The sequence below is a fragment of the Halictus rubicundus genome, chromosome 16 (assembly GCF_050948215.1).
Source record: "Halictus rubicundus isolate RS-2024b chromosome 16, iyHalRubi1_principal, whole genome shotgun sequence".
NCBI classification, from domain to species: domain Eukaryota; kingdom Metazoa; phylum Arthropoda; class Insecta; order Hymenoptera; family Halictidae; genus Halictus; species Halictus rubicundus.
This window is the reverse complement of record NC_135164.1, coordinates 4,258,274-4,285,331: the sequence shown is the minus strand read 5'-3', so window position 1 is coordinate 4,285,331 and position 27,058 is coordinate 4,258,274. Positions and strand designations below refer to the sequence as shown.

The following is a 27,058-nucleotide window of genomic DNA, read 5'->3' as shown; positions in this document are numbered from 1 at the left end:
ACTATCTCAGAAACGAAGTATTCGCGTTTCTTCAATCGAGTTAATGAAAACATGTCTCCGCTGGTCACCCTTAAGGTTATGAACCCGGGAAGAAGAACTTCGGAATCTTCTTCGTCCGGATATTACTTTCAACTCTCTGGCACAAATGGTAGAGAAATTACTCGAAGACCTTTGATCTACCACGAACAAAACAACAAAGTGAGGAAATTAATCGGACTTTCAGAGTGAAATCTTTCAGAGCATAATCGTCCCTTTACATCTCTGTCGAAGAGTACACCTCTCCGAGATGTTAATGACATTTTTTGTAAATTGCTTCGAACATTCGATCGCGAAGGTATGAATTATAGCTTTATAGTTTTGGTGAATTTCTTTTTCGCAAAAACTGCCTTCTTCGAGGAAGGCCTCGAGGCTTCGAGAAAATTCCATTTTCACGAACAATTGATAAAGCAATGCTCCTTTCCCCAGTTCAATATCGATGACACGAATGCGTAACACTGTTTCATGTGGAAACTACCCTCGCCACTTAAACAGATTCTTGTCCTCCAAGGATTAGCATGTTCCCTCTCTCCCTCTCTCTCCCTCTCTCTGCTAATACTCTCCACTTCCATTCCACACTCCCTACTAACTCCTTGTAACTTGAAGTTAGCAAGTGCCGAGATCAAAGTTGTCCAATTCTTATGGAAGCATTTTCTTCCTTTCGGTGCTGTAACCAGGGGGGAGGGGGGGGGGGGGCAGCAACTCCGCGAAGTCCGACCCAAACTACTTTGCAAATGCAATAATAATCGAGATTATGGCAGCTTTAAAAGTTTATGCCTAATGTAACGCCGGTCCGTAGCGCTCTTTCCCGTAGCCGATCTTACGACTTTCCGGTTTTAATGTTCTATTGTTCACAGGCATTCCCTTAATGAAGTGCCGGCCAAGATTACGAGATTACTGCAATTTTTCTTCACCCCCCCCCCCCCGGGGGGGGGGGAGAAGAAGTCCGCTGTTTCGTTGCGCACGTTTTCAGCTCGGTGTCCTCGTGTCCCCGGAAGTTTCCATTTTACGGAACAAGAATGATCCCTTTAAAAAAGGTCGCCGTAAAAATTCACGAGGGCTTTTTCGCAAACCGACGCTGCCGCGCAAGCGCGCACGCTCCAGTTTCTCTTCTCTCGCTCGTCTCCTCCTCCTCGCCGTTAAAGATTGAACACGGACGTGGACAAACAGTATTAGATTACCGGGCCACGCTGCAGTCGTCCGAAATCCGCTTATAAATAAATTTCCCGTCGACAAGAATTATCGCCGGTAAATGCACACGCTGAACGACTGTTTCAGATAATTACCGAGCGTATTTTACAATATACAGCATTGTAATATCGTTGTAATTGATGAAACGTCGCAATGGACGCCACGGTTGCGGCGAATTATATTATTCCCAGCTTTTCGACGCTGTTACGTCGCTGAAACGGCCCTTTGATGGCTTCTCGTTACGCCCGAATTATATTTCTCGAAACGAGTGCTATAATGGTCCAAGCCCTTAATACCGCAGATCAAAAATTCCCAATACGGTTTCGTCGAAACTGTTAACGCTAGGTCGGGATTTAAGATTGTAAATATGTATTTATGTAAAGTTATTCGACAAATTTATTTCTTGTAGAAAATGGCTAAAAACTGGGATAGGCATATTGTTCTGATTTTCATAAAGTAATGTGAAGTTACTGTAGGACGTAAAGAATAAGATTGGGTGCGAAGGTAGAAAATACTAACAGGAATACACTTTCCACTAATTTTCTTGTATGTCGTATGTCGTATGTAGGTTGAGATCCATGACTTAACGGGACGATACCGTAGAGTCGATGACATTTCAATACTACATGAAGACATCTCTGCATTTAATCTGCGCGGCTAGCCGAGCGAATTCAATCTGCGAAATGACTGTACAGTATCCGTCGTGTTATACAAGCCAATGCTCTCAGGTACCTCCTTTTCATTCATGAACAGCACGAAAGGTTCCAGTCGATTGCGTGCTATTGATTCGACGACGATCGGAGCCTCGGCGACGCGAGGCAACGCGAGGCAACGCGAGGCGACGCGAGGCGGGATTATTTTGTTTTTCATTCGCGGCGCCGGGAATCCCCTGGAAGGCGAGTTTAACACCGGCAAGACCTTAAAGTGGCCCTTTGGTGACGCAACGTCGGCTTAATGCGCCCCAACACTTTGGGCTAGTTCCACCCGGTTGCCTCGTTCAACCCTTCCCCTCGGACCATCCCGGTCCAATGTCCCGCATCATTAACAGTCTCATGCAAATTTTACTCGCCGTCCGCCGACAATGCCGGCGATTACACACACGCGCGAGCGCACACCGTCGCTCGAAAATATTCGGTCAGCTGTTTGGTAATCAAGAAATTCGCAGTTTTGTTATCGACCCTCGCCGCACTAGGGTGAAACGATCGGAAACTTTGTTTTTTATTGCTCGTTTAAGGTCACATACACCTACTAACTCATTCATTTGTTAGGTAAAGTCTCAGTCTAGTAGTCAATGGCACACGCTTCAAATCAGATTAACTATTTTAGAAATGGCCAGATTATACAGTTTTCTCCATATATGTCGCCAAGGCCTGGGTGATAAGCGTCGCGGAATTATCCCCACTGTCGCGGGGTATACCCCGTGGGGGGCCGCGAAGCTCGAGAGGCCTCGGACACCGAAATTTCCTCGAAATTGATTAATTGGTTTATGAGTTACGAACGATTAAAAATGGTAAAAATTTCAGTTTTCCACTAACAGTTTTGTTCTATTCTCCGACGATTTTCACCATTTTCAGTCGTTCATAACTTGTAAACCAATTGCCGAATTTCGACGAAATGTTCGGCGCGCATGCGACTCGTGGGAATCTACGAAAAACATTTTTCAATTTTCATTGCAAATCAAAAAGTGCTTCTGAAAAGCAACAGCATCGAACACCGTGCGTCGATCGTTTCAAAAGAGAATAACAGATAGTAATTGATCATTTATACACGTACACGCCAACGTGCGCAAACGTCCGGACGCATTATTCAACACATTGAGAATATCTAATTTGTTTATTGTACCGCACACGAACGATCAGTTTCATTTTTTCCATCGAAAGGATCCGAATGTTACCGCATTCAATAGTGGTTTTTATTTATCGTTTTCCACAGAAAAACAACAAGATAACGAGCAACATAGTGTTTCGAACCGTACGAGTCGCGTTGCTTCTGTTTGTATGATACCTACAATAGATACAGAATACCACTTCACCAAAATAATATTTTTCCTGCAACAGTAAACGGTCGACCAATTTTTATTAAGTGCTTTTTGTATGCAACAAGTGCCGAACCCCGCTTGTTATTGGAAATATATTTACCTGTCTGTTCACATGGAACGATTCACTTTTCTCGAATTGAATATCAATGGTCACGTTCAATTAAAGTATAGTAAACAACGTGTGACAACCCCCAATCGCAGTTCTTTCACTTTCATTAGCTATTCTAGTCATTACGTCTCCGCAGTCGCTTTTAATACCCCCTCCGACTTATTTTCGAGTATGAGCTTACTCAAATTTGCCTCAAAAATAGAAATAGAATTCTCGATATATGTCAACAACACGGGTCTTGCCAGCGACATATATCGTCCAGGTCTGTTTACACTCCTCGGCGTTCGAGTCCTCTCGAGCTTCGTGACCTTTCACTGCCCCGCGGTGGTGGGGATAATTCCGCGACGTTTATCATCCAGGCCTCGGCGACGTATATAGAGAAATCACTGTACTGGCCTTCAATGGTTGCTCTACGTTTTCGACTCGTTAAAAAATTCTTAAAAATTCTAAGTGTTCGGGTTTTGCTCACCACTCCCCCCCCCCCCCCTTTACTCGTCTTTTGTCATCTGCGAGGAGATTGCAGGCGTGGCGCGAAAGTTGACGAAAATTAGACAGGACACGAGGAGATCTAATGGGAGTACGTTTAACCTAACAGAGTCCCGGTTACTCTGTGCCACGTACCCTCTTATCTGTTCGGCTCCTCTGTCTGAGCACCGTCGAACGTTTCAGAGGGAACGTCGGCTCGATCCTCGTCGAAACATCGGGGATCGATCCTGCCTGCTCGCGCTAACTTGCTTTAGTTTCGATTAGGTTCTCTCGGCTGGTGGATACGTCGACTTGGGAACTCGGTAATCTGCGCCCGGATACCGACTTAGCGAAACAGAGGTTGAGGGGTCAAAGGGGACGGGCACGAAAAAGCGAACGCCTCTCCGTGGCCCCATAGAAACGCGTAACGAATCGACCCGGTTCGCGTGCTGCACGGCCGTCATGACACAGCAACTATTATCCGCCGCGGATCTAATTAGGCGTCCCATTATTTCGGCTGCTTGTGATATAAACGGGACGCCTGGTTTAATCGTCCTCGGTTCGATCGGAGCTCTGTACCTGCCGCCCCCGGAAAACTCATTATGGGACGAGATGAAAGAGAGGGCGGATCGTTTTTGCGCGTGCAGCTTAATTGCGGTTGAATTTATATTCTCGCTGGTACCGACGACGGTATGAAGCTGACATTTCATATCGAGTATTGCTATCCTGCTTGACGTAGAGGCGCGTTAATCTATCGCCGCGCGAAAATCGTTTTATACGTCGAGATTGCGCGTTTAATGTTTCCGCTGCTAATCGCGGCTGGGTGACGAATTGATTAAGACGGAGATGGGAATACACATATCTGCGGTGAACCGTTGATTCAGAAATCGTTTCTTCAAAAAGAAACGATTAAATTGGTCTAACCTTCACTTTCTGGGGCCGAGAATTGTTAACTTTTTCTAATATAATCCTGTAAATCTTGACGAGAGAATGGCAAAAATCGAGGTTTTAAGGCGAGGAATTCACTGGTTCAAAAGTTACGATTAGGTTGCAGAGCGTGCTCGAAAAACTTATTAAGAAATCCGTAACTGTGTAGCATAGGTTTCTAGAAATTATCGAATAATCGCCGGTTGGTGGTGTGTTAATTTTAACTATTATAAAATTTTAGTACTTCAATCGCATTGTGTCCAGTGTCATCGTTACTTTGTTTCAATTCGGAGCAATTGCCCAGAGGAGAAGACAGGCGGAAGCGGAGGCTCTCCTGGATCCGATAAATAATTCTGGAGTAGTCTTAATAATTTGCGATTTTGTGGGTTTACGGCAGCATTAAATTGGAACCGTATCGTCTTCCGAACAGAGAGAGAGAGAGAGAGAGAGTTAAAGGTAGCTTTTACGGCACCCGAGTCTTTCTTTGAGCTGTAGATAAGGTCCCCTGGTGACAGCACGAACTAAACAGAAGTTCCTAGGAAAATTGTCTCACGTTCCTTACAAGTGACCGTTTTTCGTCGGTGCCGGCGACGGTCGAAGAAATTGAAAACAACCGAGACATTTTATCGACGCCACTGGGGTTGATTTACAGCGTGCCAGCTCGTTGACAAATACTGTTGTCGCTTCCTACGATATTGTCAATTTCACGTTAATTCAACTGCACGGGTCAACTGTCCAAAAACGTTTAAAATCGCTCGTCTTCAAACTCGCATAACTGTCAAACCAGTGAATTCCTCACATTAAAACTTTTTGGCTTTTGTTTGCCAAGACCTACAGCATTCCATATAAAAAAGAAAATTAAAAATTATTGGTCCCCGAAAGTGAACTTCACTACGTCTTTTAATAAGCCGAAAGTAACGTAACAATATTCTTGAATTCTTATAATCTCATGATAGTTTCCTATTACATTCATTTTTTGCCATAAATGCTTAAAATCTACAGTTTAGTAATTACTCTTTAAAGTCCTTCCAAACCCTTCGAAATTCTAATTAAATTGGTATGATTAAGTGTTACAGCGTTATAATGTAGTTCAGATTTCTAGATAACTGTGAACTAGTACTATTACATATCGTTAATTAAACTTAATTACATTCGCGTAAGTGTAAATAAGTTGAATTAAATTAAGTTAACTGAACATATGAATAATGCAAAGTTAAATACAAGAAATTTGAATAACAGGGCGAATCTAAAATAGAGGAACTGTAATTTTACAGAATTACAATCTCTAACGTCCCGTTAAAAGAGGACTTCAAATTAATGACAATTACATTTTAGGAACAAATATTTTCTAGTATTTCTTCAGGGTAAATTGTACCTCGGTGGCCACCTATGGCAATCGCGTTAACCACATCTACTTTCACTAAATGTGCACGAAAATACTGAATGGTGGTAAATGCTTGTCGTTACATCAAAGGAAAACGTTCGTTCACATTTGTCTATGTTCTGATGGTATAAATGGAGTCATTGAATATTCAAACATTCAAACGTCCTAGACTGATTGAATGTACGCATGCGTGTTTGTCCATGTTCGTTTGTGATCACTGGTTGGATGTAAACGGAACTCATTGTCAATGTGGATGCTGTATGAATAATTTAGAAACCAACGCTTTTCAATTAATGTTATTCGACGTTATTAATATTATCGTTAATCGAAAATATTATTAAAAAAGTAATACTATTCAAATCAATTGTATCATTTTACAACTTGACGGGTCATTTAAAGGCATGTACACTTTACAATAACAACATATTTATGTTTTGTGAAGGGGATAGGTGGGGAGGGGGTAGCCTATTTACGCTCAGATCAAGGTTTCACTGCATATTGTAATTAAAATATGCATTGAATTTTGCAATTATAATTTTCCGATAAAACATACACATGAACGTGTAATGATATTTGCTCCATCAATTAATATTTCTGTTAATATAATTAAATTGTATGATTTTGCAGTCGAGTAATTAACTTTGTGCGTTACGAATGTATAATAAATGCGGCACTGCCGAGCGCTATGATTTGATATTTCTAATTTGTATGATTTTATTAATGTGTGCCATTAAATCATCATGGTCTCCGTAGCAATTACATAATAATAACGATAATAATTCTGTATGAACGATTTCGAAGTTTTTGAAAGAGGACTTTTAACTTCCTTTTTCCGATCAACTTTTTAATCAACAGCCCATTATTATCGCAGTTTAGACCGATCACGAATGTGCCACGTAACGAACAAAAGTATCAATCAACCGCGCAATCCGTAAAAATAACATTGTTTTCCACAGCGTTTCAGGTAATCGGAATTCGTGAAAATCGATGGGAGAAAAAAGGAAAAAAAATCACGGTGCACGGTACACAAACAGCGAATACTTTTATCGGTTAGACCAATCGATTTAACGATGCCCCGTTATTCGAATTTTCCTCGCAGGATACCCCCGCGTACACGCGTGATCTCTACGTTGCGTTAAGTCCCATTTCCATAAGAGAGACGGTGGCGAATCACGTTGTAGATATTGATTATTCGATTTTTCGAGACGCGGAATGCTCGGTTCCCGAGGGAATAATATTATCCCGCGGATAAAGAAACAGCCGAACCTGTGTCAACTGCGACGCCAAAAATTCCCCTGAAAGCTACGTTTACACAACGTATCAACGAGGATACAGCGGGATGGAAAAAGTGTGAGATTCAATTTCACGGTTCAATGTCCTTCGATGACTCCGCTATCTATTTACTGTGCAGCCGTGCCCGGCTTTTGCTATTCCGAACGAATATCTCGCTTAATTAACGCGAACCGAGCGTGACCTACCGAGAACAGGAGGGAAACACGCGAAAAAATGAAAAATATCCACGGAACGTTTAATTACTCGACAACATTTTAATGAAGTCTCCCGAGACTGGTACGATAGAATCTTAATAATTCATCCTCGTCCGGGTTGAAAGAAATCACCGTGTGAAGTGCAACTAGACCCGGGACGGGGCTCATCTTTTCTTTTGTTTTATGTTTTCCGTGCAACTATCTGGCTGTGCGGGGTATTAAAAAGAAGAGGACCTAAGACTTCGCAGACCGCTCATTCTCACAGAGAGGAATGCAAATTATTTAAATGGTTGCACACCTCTGGACGGTTGAAGAATATAAGGGATTATGTTCATAAAAAAAAAAAAGAAAACATCTTATGATATGATATCCGTCTATGTTCGCTGAAAAATTCAGCTAAATGTCTGAAACTAGAAGAACCTGTCATTTTCTTATTTGACAAAAAATTTTTCGGTCCGCCTGCTAACCGAGTGATCTAACCTGATCGTGCCCGTAGATCGAGTCGAACCATAAATTCCCGTTAATCGACGGAAAAATATGAAACCATATGAGATCACTGTCTACTTCCTGTTCAACACGTTGAATGCCATGTCACCCATACGTGGGTGACGGAATTATTTGTCCAGGTTTTGAGATAAATTTTTCCGTTAATAAGTCTACCAAATTCGATTAGGATCTGTAAAATGCAAGAAAGTTGGAGGACTGCTCGAGATCGTACATTCAATTTTTCTCAATTTTTATTTCATCAAATATCTTACTTTGATTTTACGGAATTTTTGAGGTTTCTAGTTTGGCAGTCAAAGTGTTAATTAGTAACACAGAACCTGGGCCGTTGATCAACGCGTGTCTTTATGGCTCCATAAAGTTCTGCTGCGTGATAAATGAAACGACATTGCAGATTTAAGTACGGTGTTTATTTATAGTGTTTAATAAGATGAACGTAAAGCTGGTTGGTTGATAATAGGAGCACGGACACGAATGGGGGCATTTAATCTACCGTAAAAACGTCCTTCTAAATTAAAAAGCCAGCCGCCCTCGCCACCCGCTCACCCCCATCCCCCCACCCCAATCGATCCCTTAAATTGCCCGGCCCGATGGCTTTAATCTCGAAGAAGCGAAATTAAAGCGGCGCGGCGCAAGTATCGCAAGACCTGTTGAACACGTCGTCGCCGGGGTGCAGGACAGGTGCGCTCGTCCGGGTTTCGTCGCCGATTTCGCAGCCGAGTATACGCGTCACGTTCGCAGCATCGATTTTCCATATCAGGCTCGACGATCTACCGAACTTTTTTCACGGCGACGGGGAATGAAAGTTTCGCCCGGCGAAGACAAAGCGGACAGATCGATCACTCTCGGTCCGCGCCGACCTGTAAACGGTGTCCTCGCGGATGGAAAAGTTTCGCCAGCGGATTCTTTGACCCAACTCTGACAACGACCGGAAGCAACACCACGGCGACGGCTGCGAGGAATCCCACCGTAACGCTGCACCGTTTAGGGACGTTTAACACCGTTACCAAACACTCGAGACAACCCCAGAAGTTGCTAACCTCCCTCAACACTAGGTTTACGGAGCATTAAAAGTGACTATTTTACATTACTGTATAAAAATAACAAGAAAATGTGCTGCCCAAATTTTTAGCCATTTTTTTAAATAACCTATACCCAAAGAAATAAATTTGTTGAATAATTCCTCATGGATGTATCTTTAGAATATTAATAATTGTAAATTAAAAATATTAGAACCCGTCATTTTGACGTAACGTCAAACACGTAAACCTAGTGTTGATGTATGAAAGTAAACACGAAAGTGAAGCTTTGAGAATCGCACGGGTCAAGTCACGGACATATATCGGCCAGGAGATACTGTTAAAGTATACATTTAGAATGCATCTACGTACGAAAGAAAAAAGGCTCCTCTATCCCTTATACCTGGGTTCTCCCTTCTGCGTTTATGACCATCCTTAAATGCGGCAACTGTCCGAGGACAGTCTTCGAACAAGTTCAGTTGAACTGAAGCGCTTGAGCGAGAAGCTCCTCCTGTATTCACTCCTGAATAAACTATATATTCTGTTTTTTATTTTTCACGTACTACGGACCTTTAACTTATTTTCATAACCTACAGGATAATTAACAGATACTATTCTCCGATCCACGCGACCTTACACCCCTCCGCAGTGGAGATAGTTGTGGGACTTTAATCGCCTAGGCGTTTGGGACATATGCAGAGTAAACAGTGTACTGTGATATAAGCAGACTGCGGATACTTATGCAGAATAAACAATATTTCCATTGATTGCAAGACACAGGAGCGAAATAAAAATGTCTTTCTTCCTTTAATTATATTATTAAGCTAAAACCTGCACGCTGGTGCCCCCAAATCTTTTTAATATGTCCACTGCTTTAAATTGTGCTTACCCATTTTTACATAAGCGTCCAAAGGTTGCTGCAATGTAGTGTACATCGCGAAATTGTTCAACTGTGCTTACACCGACCAAATTTGTTCCTCATTACAAGACACTCTTATCTGGAAATCTAATCTGGATCTAATTTTTGAGTAGCCTTCATTTCTGAAGTGAAGTGCTATAAACACAAAATTGAGACGGAGAAAACGAACTATCCAACTCGGAGATACTAAAACTTTAAACTATCGGAAATAAAACCAGAGAAAAACGGTATACCGTAGAGACGAGGTATTGTTCGAGTCAAGTATTTTATCAGTCGAAAAATCACTGAAGTTAAGTAAACGCAATTAGCAGCGCCGCGAGAGCAGGGTGTTCTATTTCCAGTGCGAAGAGAGATCCCTTTTGTTAGGTGCGACCGACCTACCACGGTTGCCTGAAGTACTTGCGGAGACCATCGGGGTCTACGGAGGCCTTGCAATGTCTACCAAATAATATGAAGGGCCATCTAGAGCATTGAAAAGCCACTTGAAGTTTAACTTGAAGACTCGAAACCCTTGCTGTTGGCTGTCACGGTCCTTTTAGGATCGTCATGAGCTAGAACGGGCGGTCGGGAGTAGAGTGGTCTTCTTGCTTGTCTGACGACGAATGACTGTGTTAGAAGGGGAACCCATAATTGTAGAATCGTCAGAGCGGAGAGACGAGCGAAGGGTTGGAAATGATCGAGCATATTGGAGAGATCGAGTACAGGATCGAAGATAACGAGGAAAACGAGTCCATTGTAGATGAAAAAGATCGAATTGGAACATCGTCGAATCGGAAGGGGAGGAGAGTTAGGCTAACTGAGCTAGCACGTTGGAGAGATCGAGCACAGGATGATCGGAGATGATGAGGAAAATTAATTAGATATAATTAAAGAAGATTGACCAGTCAAATCGAAAATAATCTTCGAATTCGATACTTTGCATCGTTACGACGACAAAAGCGAATATATGTGTTCTTTTGTCACACCAAAAACATTTTTCTGAACGAATCTATTACATATTTTGGACAAAAAGTAATGAGACGATAATTGCAAATTACTTTCACTCTTAAAACTTCAACTAGAACTTGAATTTTGTGCATTCTACACAATGGCATCGTACTGTTGAATAATTTGAGTATACTGAACCGAATTTGGAGATATTCCTGGGTTAAAAGCGAATCGTTCATATGCATTTGATTATGCAAATTGTTATACCGCGCGTCCACGCGTAGTATAAACGTGCACTGTGAGAAAAATTTCGTATTCAATATTCACTGTTTACTCTGCGGTGGTGGTGGCCTAATATCGGAATACTTTTCCATAAATGTAATTATTACCCGTCCTCGGGAGACATATTTTTTTTTTTGTCGAGCCGAGTATTTGAATTGTAAACTAATTCACGTATCTCGGCCATTTCGATACGAGGGATCGTTAGTCGGCCGGCCTGTCGATATTAATCGTTGCCGGAGCGTTTCGAAATTCTAATCCCATCGTAATGGAATTAAAGCGAGCCGGAGGAGCCGAAAGAATGAAGGAAAAAAAGTTGAATGATCGATCGCCAAACGAAACGTTCGTTCAAGTGGTATCCGGAGCATCGAGTACGCGTAGAATTTAACGGGAATCCGTAAAAAATGGTTTCTCGTCGGAGTACCATTTTTCTGCTAGGATAGACTTCGCCGAAATTCAATTTACTATCAAACGCCCGGGCCGCCGTAAATCATTCAACATTATTTTCAAAAGAGCCGTACGTTTTTATTGGCTCGGACAGTGAAAGCCGGCACGCAGAGGAACGTTCGTGAATGATGAAAGAATCGAGTGACCGCCGAATATAATGAAGCCGGAGAAATGAAAAAGATACCGCAGAAATGAAAGATTTTTATCCTCACGTTTTTCTCCTGGTGCTCGCGGACCATTTTAATTTTGCACCGTGCCTTTCTGCGAAAGATAATTTATTCATGCCGATTTATAATTGATTAATCCGGCATTCATTTCGAAATCAGAATAGCCGCAAGAGCTAATGAATTCTCACTTTTTCGCAATCGTAGTAGTTCTTGCGACTAATTGATCCGGTGATTTAGATTTTATTATGGTGAAAATAGGCTTTTATATCATTTTATCCATAAGAGATACCATTATATGTATACAGAATATTCAAACTATCATTTTCCAAAATACCTTCATAATGTGAAGTGTAGTCAAGTGAAAAATTTGGCCCTACGTCCTAGCCTCTCGATTTGATTATGTGCTCTAAAATGAACTGCCCTACAGGGTTCGGATCATGTACGGGCCAAGAAAAGGGCTCGTCGCGTAGACAGTTTGAGATTTACGAAAATCTGGATTTATCGAACACGGACCGTCCTTCCCTCGCCTAATGTAAACGACATCCAGATTCATCCTGGTTACGCTAATCAACCGGGACATCACTATGAAGTACGAGGTACCGAGTTGTCGTGGCAGTCTTCCTACTGTCTGGTCTGTCTCGAGCGTTGTTTAGTATCGCCGCTGGTTCACAAAGCAATCAACGCTCCGAGTTCGTTAACAATAGATTTTAATGCTCGGAATAGTTCCGGAACTTTTTAGTAAGCTATATTGGAATCCGATACGTGTAGAACATTCTTTCTGTTAAAGTTCTCATATTATATAGGACCTTGAATAAGTTCTCGCTGTTTCTTCAAAAATGGCAGTAGCAGTACCCCGTTCGTGGAATTTCGAATGGTAACACACATGCAAGGCAGTAGTGTATCTAACCTTAAATTTCAGTGTATGGTAGTTCACTTTAGTGTAAACAAAGTAATTTTTTCTTAGTTCTGAAAATGTCTACTTTTGTGCCAAATAAAGTGTATTTGCGGGGAATTTTATTGCACTACTTTATTCAAAAGAAATCTGCAGCTGAAGCACATAGAATTCTTGTTGAGACTTATGGGGACAATGCTTTGTCGGATACGACATGCAGAGACTGGTTTCGACGCTTCAAAAATAATGATTTTGAACTTGAGGATAAAGAACGTTCTGGCGCACCGAAAAAATTTGAAGACGAAAAGTTGGAGGAATTACTCGATCAAGACCGATGTCAGACGCTAGCAGAACTTGGAAAAACATTACAAGTAGATGAGTCAAGTGTTTCATAACGTTTAAAAGTTCTAGGAATGATCCAGAAGCAAGGACATTGGGTAAAAGCTTTTATTTTGTAAAAGAAACAGCGAGAACTTATTCAAGGTCCTAATAATTTCCGAAGAAAACAAATAAAAAAAGTATTCTTAAAAACAAATGTTTTGGTTTGAATAGGTCTAATAAAAGCTATTATGCAACAGAATATTTCCATATTACGTGCACGGCGTGTACAGTGAATTCTCGATGTATGTCTACCCCCCGGTAGTGGGGATAAGCCCGCGACGTATATAGAGGAGTCACTGGTCTCTTTCGATGTAAGACGATGGCTCGGGACCACGATTCGTCGTATTTCGAATGAGGGAAAAGAGAGCGAGTTTCTTGTTTCGAGAGAAAGATGGTCGTCTTATATCGAAGGAAATGTCTGTGCACGTCGCGCATGCGATTCACTTGCGTTTCCTCTGAGGTAAACCGAGACTGATTGCATCCCTGCGTCTTTGATTCGTCCCATCTCTAATCTCCATGAAAATTAGCCAGCGTTAACCGCTGTGCGGTCGTCCCCATGGAATTTCAGTGGCCATCCAGGGAAAAATCCTATGCATGTTAAGTACACATAAGAAGCACCGTCGAAGGCAGGTTGATGGTCGTCGTCGTTGGAAAATCGTGGAATTACTTCGGGCCATCCTCGTTAAAGGGAGTCCATTCGGCGAGATCAAATATCTCGAACAAAATTGATTTTGCCAATCTGGAATTGGAACAAGAGAAAACGGACCATCTTCTCGAGTAACGATCGAGTTTAATGCGTAATAAGGAAATCCATTTAATAACAGAACGGTGGATAAAAATGATTAAACACAATGTTTGTTTCAGAATTATTTTTAAATCATTTTTTCATCCCGTCCACTTGCATTACGAATACTGGTATTTCTCGTTGATTAAATAAAATGTAGAAGATATGCAACTTTTATGAATGACGGACACAAAAAATATTTGAAATCGCAATTATTTTATTACTTATTACTTTTATTTCCTTGGTATTATATTTATTTAGCAGGCGCTATAAATTTCATACAATTTTTAATATAAAATGAAAATCGAAACATATCTGATGTATATATGTTGGATCTGTGCCTGTCAGATAAAATGACGTGGCATTTTTAAAAATATTTCACTTTTTAACATCTTTATTGCACGGAGCTTACGCGTTAGACTGGACTTTTGATAATAACGGTTCACGGCACAGGCGAAATGTAATAAATGCAATTTTGAGCGTAATTTAACCTAGAACATTTCTCTCACTATTTGCCATAAATGAATTTTCATAGTTTCAATAATTGTAAAATATGAAACCGGTTATTTTGGCCGTGGTGGGTTTAGTGTTAATTTCAAGATAATTGATGGAATTGCAAGTATAATCTTTCGGCAAAAACAGACTGATACGAAGCCTGATACTGTGTACAAAAGGGTTGGTGCAGCATCCGCGGATTGTTATTGATTTCACAGTCTGTAGCCATTATCGTCAACGTAATCCCACCGTAGGCGTCGAAGCACGACAGTTGACGGAGGATTACGGTCCAGTGTCTAAGTATCGATATGAAATACGATATGGAGTGGCCTGCCAGTCAGTCAAGTTTGACCACCGGCTGATGGGATGATCGCCCTAGTCCCGTGGCTGCCGCCTGAATGATTGAAATTATCTTCATGACTGACAATCGTGATCATGTTCGCCGGTATGCCGGCTGGTGTTATGCAAACGCGCCGTGGCCCGCGCGCACGCGCCTCCGCGTCGAACGCACGATCAGTATGCCAAAATAATTCATTAAACATCCCCTTTAATTATTCATGGTGTCACCGATGCGCTTCGACACGCATCCACGGACAGTTTTGACAGTTTCGATCGAAACAGCTGACAGTTTCGCCTATTCTTCTCAAAAATGGGCCAAAAATAGAAAAGCAACGCATATTGAAGCTAAAATTTTTTTAGCAATTCGGTTTACAATACCAATAAATTTTTTTTTAAATATAAATGATTGAGATTTCTTCACATTTTGACTATCATTTTTATTTTCTACTAAATCTCACAGGTCCCGAACTATTTGAAAATCGAAAGATATAGCTTGAAAGAATTGTAATGATAAAGGAACTTACGAAAGTAATGTTGAATAAATGGGAGGCACGGCGACAAATAAAATTACACGTTTCAAATTAAACTGTTAATCAGTGAAAATTGCTGCGTGGACGAACGCGTGCTGCGTGCGTATTTCATCGCAAAAAATAAATAAGGTTTCTGATGTTATTAATGCGACGCTGGCTGGGAACCTTTTAATCAGAAAGGGAATTAATTTACCAAATACATTTATGCCACGCGTGAATATTTCAAGCCATCGCTGCAAATATATTTGCAATTTATTTATGAATTTCATTCGTTTCCGATCGAAATATATTTATAGTGAAGTTTCTTAATAGTAAACGGGGAGACAGACAAAAGGTGTTCATGTAGTATGCGCGAGATGAATGGTCCTGGTCAGTTATGGTCGTTCTGCTGTACTCGCTACCAATTGCCACACACAATGCGAAGCGTAATCGAGTCACTACGAAACAGAATTAAATCATTCGTCTCGTACTTTTAATATTTCTGGATATTATTGATAATATTAAATTAATAATGTCATCCTCTTCAAAGTTATTTTGAGAACACTATCCCAAAATTACATGTATTATTCCATTTCGAGAACATGTAAAAACGGTTAAACTTTTGTTCGTTGTTGATTAAATCTCGGAGGCTGTTTGAAAACACGATGCACGCAACTGAATCGTTTTCGAATTACTGCGTGAAAACGGTGCGTATTTAATTCGATCTCCCCAATGAAATACTTTGTACCGTCTGTTATGAAACAAAAGTCTTTATTATCGTGTGTTGCTGAAATAATACGATAAACATGCATATATTTATAAAATCGTTACTTTAAAATGCTACGATATTTACACTCGTTTCATTCTACTAATCGTTACCTAGCATTAGGATGTTTACACATGTACACCTATACATGTATAAAACCTATTTAATCAAGGAAAGGTAGGTTCACACAAATTGCCAACAAAATTTATCAAACTTTTTAGTAGATCGACCTATGGAAAATCGTAAATTATGCAAATGCGTAATATAGAAGTTCTATTACAAAAGTTTCAGTAATGCATATAGCTGTACAAAAGTTTTTCTGTTTTTTAAATTATCTAAGGTTCTACGAGCCTTTCGGAGCCCTTCAGATTTAAATCTACCCGTTGTTGATTTACTTTCTATTTAAATATAAAGTTAGAGTAATCATGTTATTGCTGGATTCAGGGTGCTTAAACCAAACAATAATTCTAATTATTTTAAAGGTGATCACCCAGAGGGTGGTTTAACCCTTTCCATTTAATTTTTTCAGCCCTTAGTAACTGATTTAAAATTCTGAAAAATCTGAAGAGAGGCTTCTCGCATCTACAGTAACCTTAAACGAGGGGGTAGCGATCTGAAATTTTATAGAATAGTGATTGAAGCAAAGAATATTGTTCAATTTTTTAAAGGTGATCCCCCAGAGGGTTGTCTAACCCTTTCCATTCAATTTTTTCAACCCTTAGTAACTGATTTAAAATTCTGAAAAATCTGAAGAGAGGCTTCTCACATCTACAGTAACCTTAAACGAGGGGGTAGCGATCTGAAATTTTACAGAATAGTGTTTGAAGCAAAGAATATTGTTTAATTTTTTAAAGGTGATCCCCAGAGGGTTGTCTAACCCTTTCCATTCAATTTTTTCAACCCTTAGTAACTGATTTAAAATTCAGAAAAATCTGAAGAGAGACTTCTCACATCTACACTACCCTTAAACGAGGGGGTAGCGATCTGAAATTTTACAGAATAGTGTTTGAAGCAAAGAATATTGTTTAATTTTTTAAAGGTGATCCCCAGAGGGTTGTCTAACCCTTTCCATTCAATTTTTTCAGCCCTTAGTAACTGATTTAAAATTCTGAAAAATCTGAAGAGAGGCTTCTCGCATCTACAGTAACCTTAAACGAGGGGGTAGCGATCTGAAATTTTATAGAATAGTGATTGAAGCAAAGAATATTGTTCAATTTTTTAAAGGTGATCCCCCAGAGAGTTGTCTAACCCTTTCCATTCAATTTTTTCAACCCTTAGTAACTGATTTAAAATTCTGAAAAATCTGAAGAGAGGCTTCTCGCATCTACAGTAACCTTAAACGAGGGGGTAGCGATCTGAAATTTTACAGAATAGTGTTTTAAGCAAAGAATATTGATTACCCGTGCTTACGTGCTGGACCTTCTCCGTTAACTCTATAAGCAGGAGATTAGCGACAGGTAGCATTATCGATCACAGGGCCGATTGGCCAACATCGCGACGAAGGAGGAGGTTCGAGCGAAATTGTCCAATTTTCTCGGCGTCGAAATCGGTTTCTTCCGTCGAGGGTCCACCGACGTGTAAACGGCTCGTGGGATCGACAATAACAGGGATGTTTGAATGCATCGTGTCCAGTGCCGGACGTGTACGAAAAGCTCGAGATAATTCGCGTTAAATCGTTTTTCGCTGTTCGATTCGTCTCGGGCCGGCGCGGCGCGGCTCGGCGCGGCGACTTCCTCTTCAGCGCTTGCGACCGCGGTATCGGACGGCGAAGTGGCTCGCAGCGACGCCCGTTCTCGCCGGAAATGGAAACGTTGCTGCGCAAATAATATCCTCTTCATGATAGTTCCCGTTCGATACAAAAAGTGGCGCTGGCCAGCGAAACGATTTGTTCGATCTCCGATGATTCGCTTCTTTATGAGTTCGATGGGCACCGTCGAATCCCCGGCGAATTTATACGAACACTCGTAAAATATTTTCAATTTGAATCACGCCGAGGGAATGTCGCGAAAACAGCATTACAAATAGTTCGAAATATCGTTGCCGCTGCTGTGAAGTAGCGCCGGGAAAAATGGGTCGAGGAGGGAAAACATAAAGTTCAGACTGCTGTAGTTCGATTGCCAAAAACAAAACAAAAAATAGATGAACAATTTCTGTAATATCCTACAACATACAGTGGATCCAGAAAGTATTTCCAAAAATTGACAATATAAAGAATTCTGTAATATTCCACTAAATAACACAATTCCATTGCTGTAATATTCGTTTCTGTGCAACAACAGTATATTTCAGTGATTTTAGTTACCTACATGTATAAATTAATGGCGATTTCGACGATACACATTTTACCAAGAGAAATTAACAAGATATGGTAAATTGATCTGGAAGAATAATTTTAATTATCTATTCCTTGAAATTTGTATCGTTACGTGGTAGTATATTTTAGAATTAAAGCAGATTTAATATGTTGCAACGATGGAATCATTATGCAGCAGTCGTCGAGCGTCGGAAATATCACAGTCCTTCATTAATTGTCAGTAAACAAAATGCGCGAGGATTATAATATATTTTATAAACAAGCTGTGTACTGGTAAGTAAGTTCTCTGACATATTTTCAAGCGGATTATTCCGGGATGAAACATTTGTTTGTAACACGTTCGTTACACGTGTTCAAGTTACGGTCTCGTTAATTGCTTACGCATCGATCTTGCACACCTCTCGTGTAACAATCAGCTTGATTGTTCTTCGATTTGCATTGATCATTCCAACACGCGACGATTGCCTTACCTTTGATTAGTCCAATTCCCGCGTCCGGCTTGTCTGTTTCAGCACTTTGTGCTAATTCTGCGTACGATATGTTGTTGCAACAAGGAAGCGCTAAATATTTGTAGGGTCGAATTAAAATATTGAAATGTACGCGACTGCGTTGAAGATAGTTTTATCTTATACGGTACAATTTTATTCCGATATAAGACGACGCTCCGGCGTGTTCCTTCGTTAGCCGATTGTTCAAAGCGTGTTCATCGATTGCGGGCTGATTTGCGCAAAGTCGCCGGCCCGGAAATTAAAATTCACAACGCAGGGAAAGTTTCTGACCCGCTTCCGCGGCAACTTGGAAATATCTTTGACGCGGCCAGCGAATAATATATCACGTTTCTCATTGTTGTCAGGCGCAATCTTCCACGACGGCGACGACGAGCACAAGGCAGCATTTCTGAAAGCGGTGTACGAGACGAAATTCGAGCACGTCGCGCCCGCATTCGAATTACAGTACATCATAAAGGAGGTGAAGGTTAATACCGACAGCTTCAAGACCGCCATCGCGGGTTCGTATAAATTCTCAATACAGTTTATGAGTAATTTAACGTCGTCGGAGGAGGAACAGCGGAGAGGAGGCGGGGGATGGGTGGCGGGGGGCGAAATCAGCCGCTGCACGCGATTAAAACAACTAATGAACCAATTAATGGCCGTATAGACGAGCCATCCGACCGGTAAAGTACGGGCGTCCTGTCTTGATTAATTGTACATCGAGAGGGAAGCGGCCCGGGTGTCAATTACCAGCGTACTGTATCGCTGGAAAATAACTATCCCGTTCGTTCGTTCGTTCGTTCGTTCGTTCGTTTCCCCGCCGTTTTGGTCCTCCGTCGACGCCTCGGCTTCGAGCGATATCGCCGTAAATTTCGCGTTAACTCCTTCCCGGAGATATGATGGAACCGATAATAAGCGTCGAGCGGCCGGATCGCCCTCTCGCCTTTGCCACACCAATAAAGTCCGATATTTAAAAGACTCCCCGGTGCCGTGTCCTCTCGGACCAATAATCAGACCGCTTTTCTCTCCCCGATCGGAAGACGACCTCGTCCACCGTTCCCCTTTATGCGCCGATAAGTCGATTCCAGCAACGTACTTGACTTTTAATATTTACCCCGGACTCTCTCCCGCCTTCGCTTCGTTACAAGACGACCGACCTGAAACGCTGATTGTCCCTTCGTAGAGTACACTTTTGTTGGCCTCGATAATGCCCGAGCGATATTAGAATGGAAATCTTCCGGGAACGCGGAATAACGTTAATAAATAGTCGCCATTTTAACACTGAATCTACCACCACCGATGTCACATTTTTATTTCATCACTAGTTCACAATTACAACGGCTTCCTTGGGAAGAGATTCAATTTTTCTTTATTCATATTGTGATAAAGATCGCACGGAGTCGAAATAAATTCAGTTTTGCCGTTTTTGTAAGGTCACATGTTCAACGCTTGGTAAATAATCGCTAGATCAAGTGCCAAACTGTATTAATTATATTAGTTTATTTCTCTGCGATAGTCTTGCCAATATTAATTTATTTCGAAAAGTCTAGAATATAATAATGTGTCATTGCAATTGCAATTTTATTATTTTTAATGAAATGTAGACTCCCGTAAACCGTTCTATTTACTTCACGATATTTTTAGTTACTCTGCGATAGCTCCTGCTTCAGCAGCGACGTATTTATTGATTTCGGCTCGTGTTTGTGGTTTATTATTTTCAGTTTATTACTGCAGATATTGTCGGAATCACTTTTCCATCCATTCAACGCGAAAGTAACTTTATTTTTGTTCCGGCATGAACAACGGTGCAAACAAAAGCTGCGCCCAACCCATTCTGCGCCATTCTCTTCCTCTATGTCATTATTGTAGCTTCTCCTGCAAGATCTACAGAACCAATCTTCTTTACATTTCTCATTTCCAGAAAGATGCAGTCTTGGGCATAATAAATGTACGAATGTATTCTCTTTCTGTAAAAAAGAAAGATAATAGAGGCGTGTACCTTCGAATCGCTGAAAGGGCTAAGAAAAATTGTACAGGGTGTATAAAAATTATATGTCACGACCATCATAGCGTGATTCTACACCTCCGGATCGGTGGAGATCTGTGAACAAATGCAGAATTCATTTTGACCTCGAAACTTAAGGTCAAACTATCGAAAAATTTGAGTGATGAGTACTATACGATGCAATAAAAGAAAATTTTTCCACACTTTGACCTAGATTTCCAAGGTCAAGGTGAATTTTGCGGTGCATTTTTTTAACAGATTTCCACCGATCCAGAGGTGTAGAATCACGATATGGTGGTCGTGACATATAATTTCTATACACCCTGTACAATAATGATCATTTTAATTGATCCACAACAAGGTAGTATGGGCAATGATACACGAAAGTTTTGGCTTGAAAGAAATTTGAAGCAACAGTCGGGCACTTGTTAGTGGAACAACTTGTGAAATCAATTATTCGGTGTTTTTCGAATCCACTCAATTATATTGGAAAAATTATTCCTCGACATTGTTGCAGTAATAAATTCGTAACAAATACGGGAAGCTGTTCCGAAAGGAATGAGATCAGCACTGTTCAATGAAAACGGAAAATTCCAATCAGACGATTCTCGGGACTGTTGAGATAAACAAAGCGAAAGGATTGTTCGAGCTTCGAGTTATACAGGGCGCTGCATTTTTGCAAGAAATCGCGTTAAGCGAGAGAGAGAGAGAGAGAGAGAGAGAGAGAGAGAGAGAGAGAGAGAGAGAGAGAGAGAGAGAGAGAGAGAGAGAGAGAGAGAGAGAGAGAGAGAGCAATCGTGATTTCCGTGTAGCTTGCTCGGTTTACTCGTAACCGCTTACGTGGCCGCCCCCTTCTCAGCCAATCTCGAGGGCGCTTCATTTACGCAGTTAATGCGATGTAACTTGCGGAACGGGCAATGCGGAGGGCACGTTTAACGTTGCAGCTTGCGAACTCATCGGGGAAGGTGTGGCTGCAATCTTCGGCCCTTCCAGCCAGCATACACACGGGATCGTGGCGAGCACCGCGGCACGTTTCGATGTACCGCACATCGATTATTTCTGGCGACAAAACGAGAAACTGCAGGCTGACCAGGAGGAGAACAATCGAACGCCGATGACCGTTAACGTGTTCCCCGATAGCGATATGGTCGGCAAGGTAAGCGGAACTTGTACCGATAGCGTCAGATAAATTAACTCCGAGACGCGCGGTATCGAGAACATAGTAAGACCTGCACCTTAACCCTCTGCCTCCCGAGCTGATACAGTGATATCAATTTAGATAATAATCATTTCATCCGCCAAAGACAAATTTTACCTCCACAGATAACAATTGTTACTTTATCAATGTTTCCATCAACACTATTTCGCCGATTACAGTGATTTCTCTGTATACGTCGCTAAGGCTTGGACGACAAATGTCACGGAATTATCCCCACTACCCGAGAGGCCTCCTGCACGATACACGACGCTGCCAAGACCCGCGTGCTTGACATATATCGAGCATTCGCTGTTTATGCGTTCATCGACACACTGTTTTCACCGATGTGAAAGTTTCCGTGTGAAATTGTGACTCTCTGTCCGGGATTAGCAATTTCGCGGATGGGGGCAGGCCTACTCGAGATGGAAAACTGTCTACCAGTATTGAAAACAGCTCGCACGATTAATCTCGACGCGGCCCCGCGTCGCGACGCTCGCGTCTGACACTTTACGCGTAATATTTCAAAGCTCGTCGAAATGTGACGAACGCGGAGGTACACGCGACAGTATGGCGACACGGCGCGCAGCATGGCGCGGCAGCGTTCCGATGCATTTTAAATTATGCGTCAAACGAAGCAAATCGAGCGGGCTTGAAGTAGCTAGCACATTAAACCAGTAAGCCGGAGCTAATGAGCACGATCAAAGGCTGTCGTCGAGCTGACGACTTTGCTTTACGCTTTTCACAAAATGATCGCCGACCGCGACGCAGCCGATCATTTAAATAAATTGATCGCCGCGATCGGAACGGGATTCTAATTTTGAGACGTCTGTCTGAAATTGATGATTTGAGACCGGAATTATTTTTACGCTAACGAAGAAAAAGAACCATCCAAAATTGGGGAACAGTATTTATTCTTCTTGTTTAACACGTTGACTGCCACCATATGTGGGTGATGGAATTATTTGTCCAAGTTTCAAAATGAATTTTTACGTTAATATATTTATTGTGCCTAATTTAATTAGGATCTGTCAAATTCAAGAAAGTTGGAGGACTACTTATTTCATTAAATAACTCACTTTGATTTTATGGAATATTTGAGGTTTCTAGTTTGGCAGTCAAAGTGTTAAAGTCTCCGGTGGCGGGTGGCAGATTGTTTAAAAAGTTGACCGAAATGTGAGCGTATAAAGTAAACGATACTTCGTGGAATGTTTGTTGTACCTCAAGGGCTGCACGAGTTTGCGTACTTTTGTCTTTTGGAAATCCTTACTTGCGAGTTCTCGGTCCCAACAACGTCTTATAGAGAAATTCCTGTAAAGTACGATATAAAAATACTTCGATACCGTTGCACCTTCTTTTCTATTTCTATATATCGCGCTACCTCGGAACCTCTCTTGCAGTATGTTTCGTTCCTCACTGAGCCAAGAAACGCGTAACTTCTCCTTTCCAGATTTTTACCTCCGCGAAATAGCTTGTTATAAATACAATAGATTCGACTTGAGCCCTTAAATTTGTCGTATTTATCACATCGTGCCAGCTTTTTGATACTACGGCACTTTCCGGCGAAGCGAAAGACCGGTAAAAATTTCTATACGACCTCTGCTCGCACTTCTACGCTACCCTTTTTACTATAACATTCTTCCGTAACACCGTTTTCTAACTGCAACGTGAAATATGAAATCTACTTGAAACGAACGCGTTACTTTCTACAATTTACAAATTAATGTCTATACGATAGTCCGTAAAATCCCAGGCCATTTGTAATAATCAGTTCTAAATGCAACGGGGAAATGTTGCATTTATTTCTGCGAGATCAGCGAGTTATTCCGCCCGCGCACCTCTACGGTTTATTAACTAATTATGTGACGATATTCCGTGTCGTAACTCCCACCGGGGGATTATTTACGTGCGTGCGGTCATGATTCGAAATGTGCATTGCGAACTAATTAACACGGACGTTTTTCTAGCATGGAAAATGCTGGTCACAGAGTTTTTCCAACCCGTGAATTGAAAATATTTTCGGTACAGCGCAATATTTAATCGGAGAACACACTTTCGCCAGTTATTGAGGACTTAACAAACGAGGAGGTCTATTTTCTATTTTGCGTCGGAACGACGCACGAACATATCACCAAAGTTTTTTAATTTAACGCGAGTGGAACGGCATCGGAGCACACTGGCAGCCTCGGGAGCGAGATTCCGCGGATTTAAATAGAATTTGGTGGACGTTTCCCATACGATTGCGAGACAGGAACTAGGACATAATACCAAACTATTGAGCTGACGTACATATTGGGCCGCGGGTTCTAGAATAGTTTCATAGATCCAGATTACACAGCCGCGCGAAAGCAGTTCTAGTTTAGCATTGCAGATCCCGAACGACAATTGATACAAAATTAATTGTGAAAATTTGCCTCCAACTCTGAGAATTCATTGGCATTCATATTTCATTTACCTGGGTCGAATAGTACGCCAAACGGATTTGTACAGGGTGTCAAAAAATTATATGTCACGGCCACCATAGCGTGATTCTACACCTACGATTTGGTGGAAATTGACATAAAAAACCCTGCAAAATTGACCTTGACAAAATTTTTTGTTTAATCGTGTTCTACTGGTCATAAGGATCAACTTTGTGAAAGAAACCATGGGTCGCATCTCAACCGTTCTCTTAAAAAATGATGTTGCATTTCTTGTAATTTTTGCAGCTTCTTTATTTGTAAATTTTTTACATCCAGCGCCAATATATAAATAAATAGCGTACTATCATACAGCGGGTACCGTCAGTAAGCTATCTCATGATACTCCTATTTCCCTAACAACAGAATGAAAGAAAGAAGCTGCAAAAATTATAGGAAATGCAACATCATTTTTTAAGAGAACGGTTGAGATGCGACCCTTGGTTTCTTTCACAAAGTTGATCGTTATGACCAGTAGAACACGATTAAACAAAAAAAATCGTTGTTTTTTGACCTTGATTTTCAAGGTCAAGGTCAATTTTGCGGGGAGTTTATTATGTCAATTTCCACCAAATCGTAGGTGTAGAGTCACGCTATGGTGGCCGTGACATATAATTTTATGACACCCTGTACGGACACAGATATTAGCGACATATATCGAGTAACGACTAGGTGTAAAAAGATTGAAATTGGTAACATTGAACAATGATGAATATTGAAACCCGTTTCCAGATGATCGCTGACGTGGTGGAGTCCATGAAATGGGGCACATTTGCGGCCGTCTACCAGAACAACAACGGTCTCGCGCGGATCAAACAGGCCCTGTCGCTCAGGCGAAGCAAGGACTCCGTGATGACGATAAGAAGGATCGGCGATGGGCCGGATTTTCGGGCTGGCCTGAAGGACATTCGTGCCCTGTCCATCGGCAACGTGCTAGTCGACGTCGAGCCAAATAATATCGTGGACGTGCTCGACCAAGCGAAGGAGGTCAAACTGCTCGCGGACTACTCGAATTTCTTCATTACATATCTGGTATATGGCGCTCTATTCCCGTGAATTTTTAATCTTAATTAATAGCAGCCCTTCAGCCCGGTTTCAGCAATTAAAGAAACACTCGAAGAAGTTTCGTGCCAAAGGAGACTCGAAGTTCCCAGCAAGGCATTACAAATTAATCAAAATTTGAAACACGGTCGATCTGAATGTTTTATGATTTCATCTTCCCCTTTGCCCGGGCTTCACTTCAATATTTAGTTGGGGGTGAAGTGCAGTTAATCGAAATACTCGTTTATAGCGGCCGCCGTTGGTCTCCAACGAGCTATGGCGAGGAGCGAAGTAATTCGTCATATACAAAATGGATATCGCCTCGCCTTCAATGCGCGACGTTTGCGTTTTATTATTCAAATTAGCTGTTACAAACACGTCCAGGGAGTAACATCCGGTTCGCTAATTCCCAGGCATAATGAAAAATCGTTGTAAACGTTGCAACGCTCCCTGGGCCCTTGGTCGACGCGAACATAATGTAACGGGCACGAGAATAATTATTCCGGCGAAATTGTGTGCAATTTTTTAATAGATAACTGAAAATATGAGAAATTATCCAGAAAGAAAATTCGGAGAAAATAAATATTTAGATCGTTCCAGCGCCATTCTTGCAAACGTCTTGCGACCGTGAGTGGGCCGAGCGTCGGCCGCGCCATAAATTTTCATTTACTTCTCGCCGAGAGTAATTAGCATGGCGATGCGTATGAACGCGTTTCAGAAAATAATATCTCACGTCTGTCGCTGCAACTTCGAGCCAAACATTCGGCTGAATTTAAGTTCCGCAGAAATTCATCTATAAAGTGAGACATGGAACGGGAAAACACGTCAGACGGCGAAGTATTAATAAAACAGACAGCGTGTTACGCCCGCCATTTTGTTCGCCCTACAGTTTGTTGCCGTGGCGCAACTCAAAGTAGATTTTCCGCGTTTCGCGGACCCGGTTTTCCATAACGGGCGGCTTATTTCGGGAAATTTACTCGCCTCCGTTTAATGCAAATCCCATGTTGAAAGCAACAAAATTCAGGGAACGCTAGGTTATTTATGAGATTGATGCCGAGGAACGTTTCACGAGCTACCCCTTACATCGCGCGAATGCGAATTTCGCGAAGTGTATACATTTTTCTGCGGAATTTTAAGAACGTTGCATCGCCGAACTAGTGTTACTCCTCCATGGGAATGCGAACGGAAGTTTTCGTAACAAGTCTCTTGAATTTGTTCAATTATGCAGATAGAAAGTTCTCGAGACACTTGAGCATATTAAAACATGATTGAAAACATGCGAAATGCTACACGTAGCGTTCGGTTTTGAGATTTTTAGATTCTTAAAAATGAGGAAACTTTTTTAGAGAATATTTTAGTGAAATTAAATTTTGGAGGGATTTAATTATAAATTAAAATAATTTTAGAGTAAATTTTAGTATTAGGGGATACGGATTTTAAAATATAGTTAATTAGTAAATATTATACAGTTAAATTTTATATTAACGA

General features: G+C 41.3%; 1 protein-coding gene across 1 annotated transcript in view; it reads left to right on the top strand.

Annotated features, from left to right (window-relative positions):
- The window catches only part of LOC143362066 (glutamate receptor ionotropic, kainate 2), a 72,107-nt gene that overhangs the window by 28,673 nt on the left and 16,376 nt on the right, over nt 1-27,058 (top strand). The window contains exons 3-5 of the mRNA XM_076801899.1: nt 19,233-19,388; nt 21,820-22,031; nt 25,262-25,561. Of these exons, the coding sequence (XP_076658014.1) occupies nt 19,233-19,388; nt 21,820-22,031; nt 25,262-25,561 (668 nt within the window). The remainder of the gene's footprint in view (nt 1-19,232; nt 19,389-21,819; nt 22,032-25,261; nt 25,562-27,058) is intronic.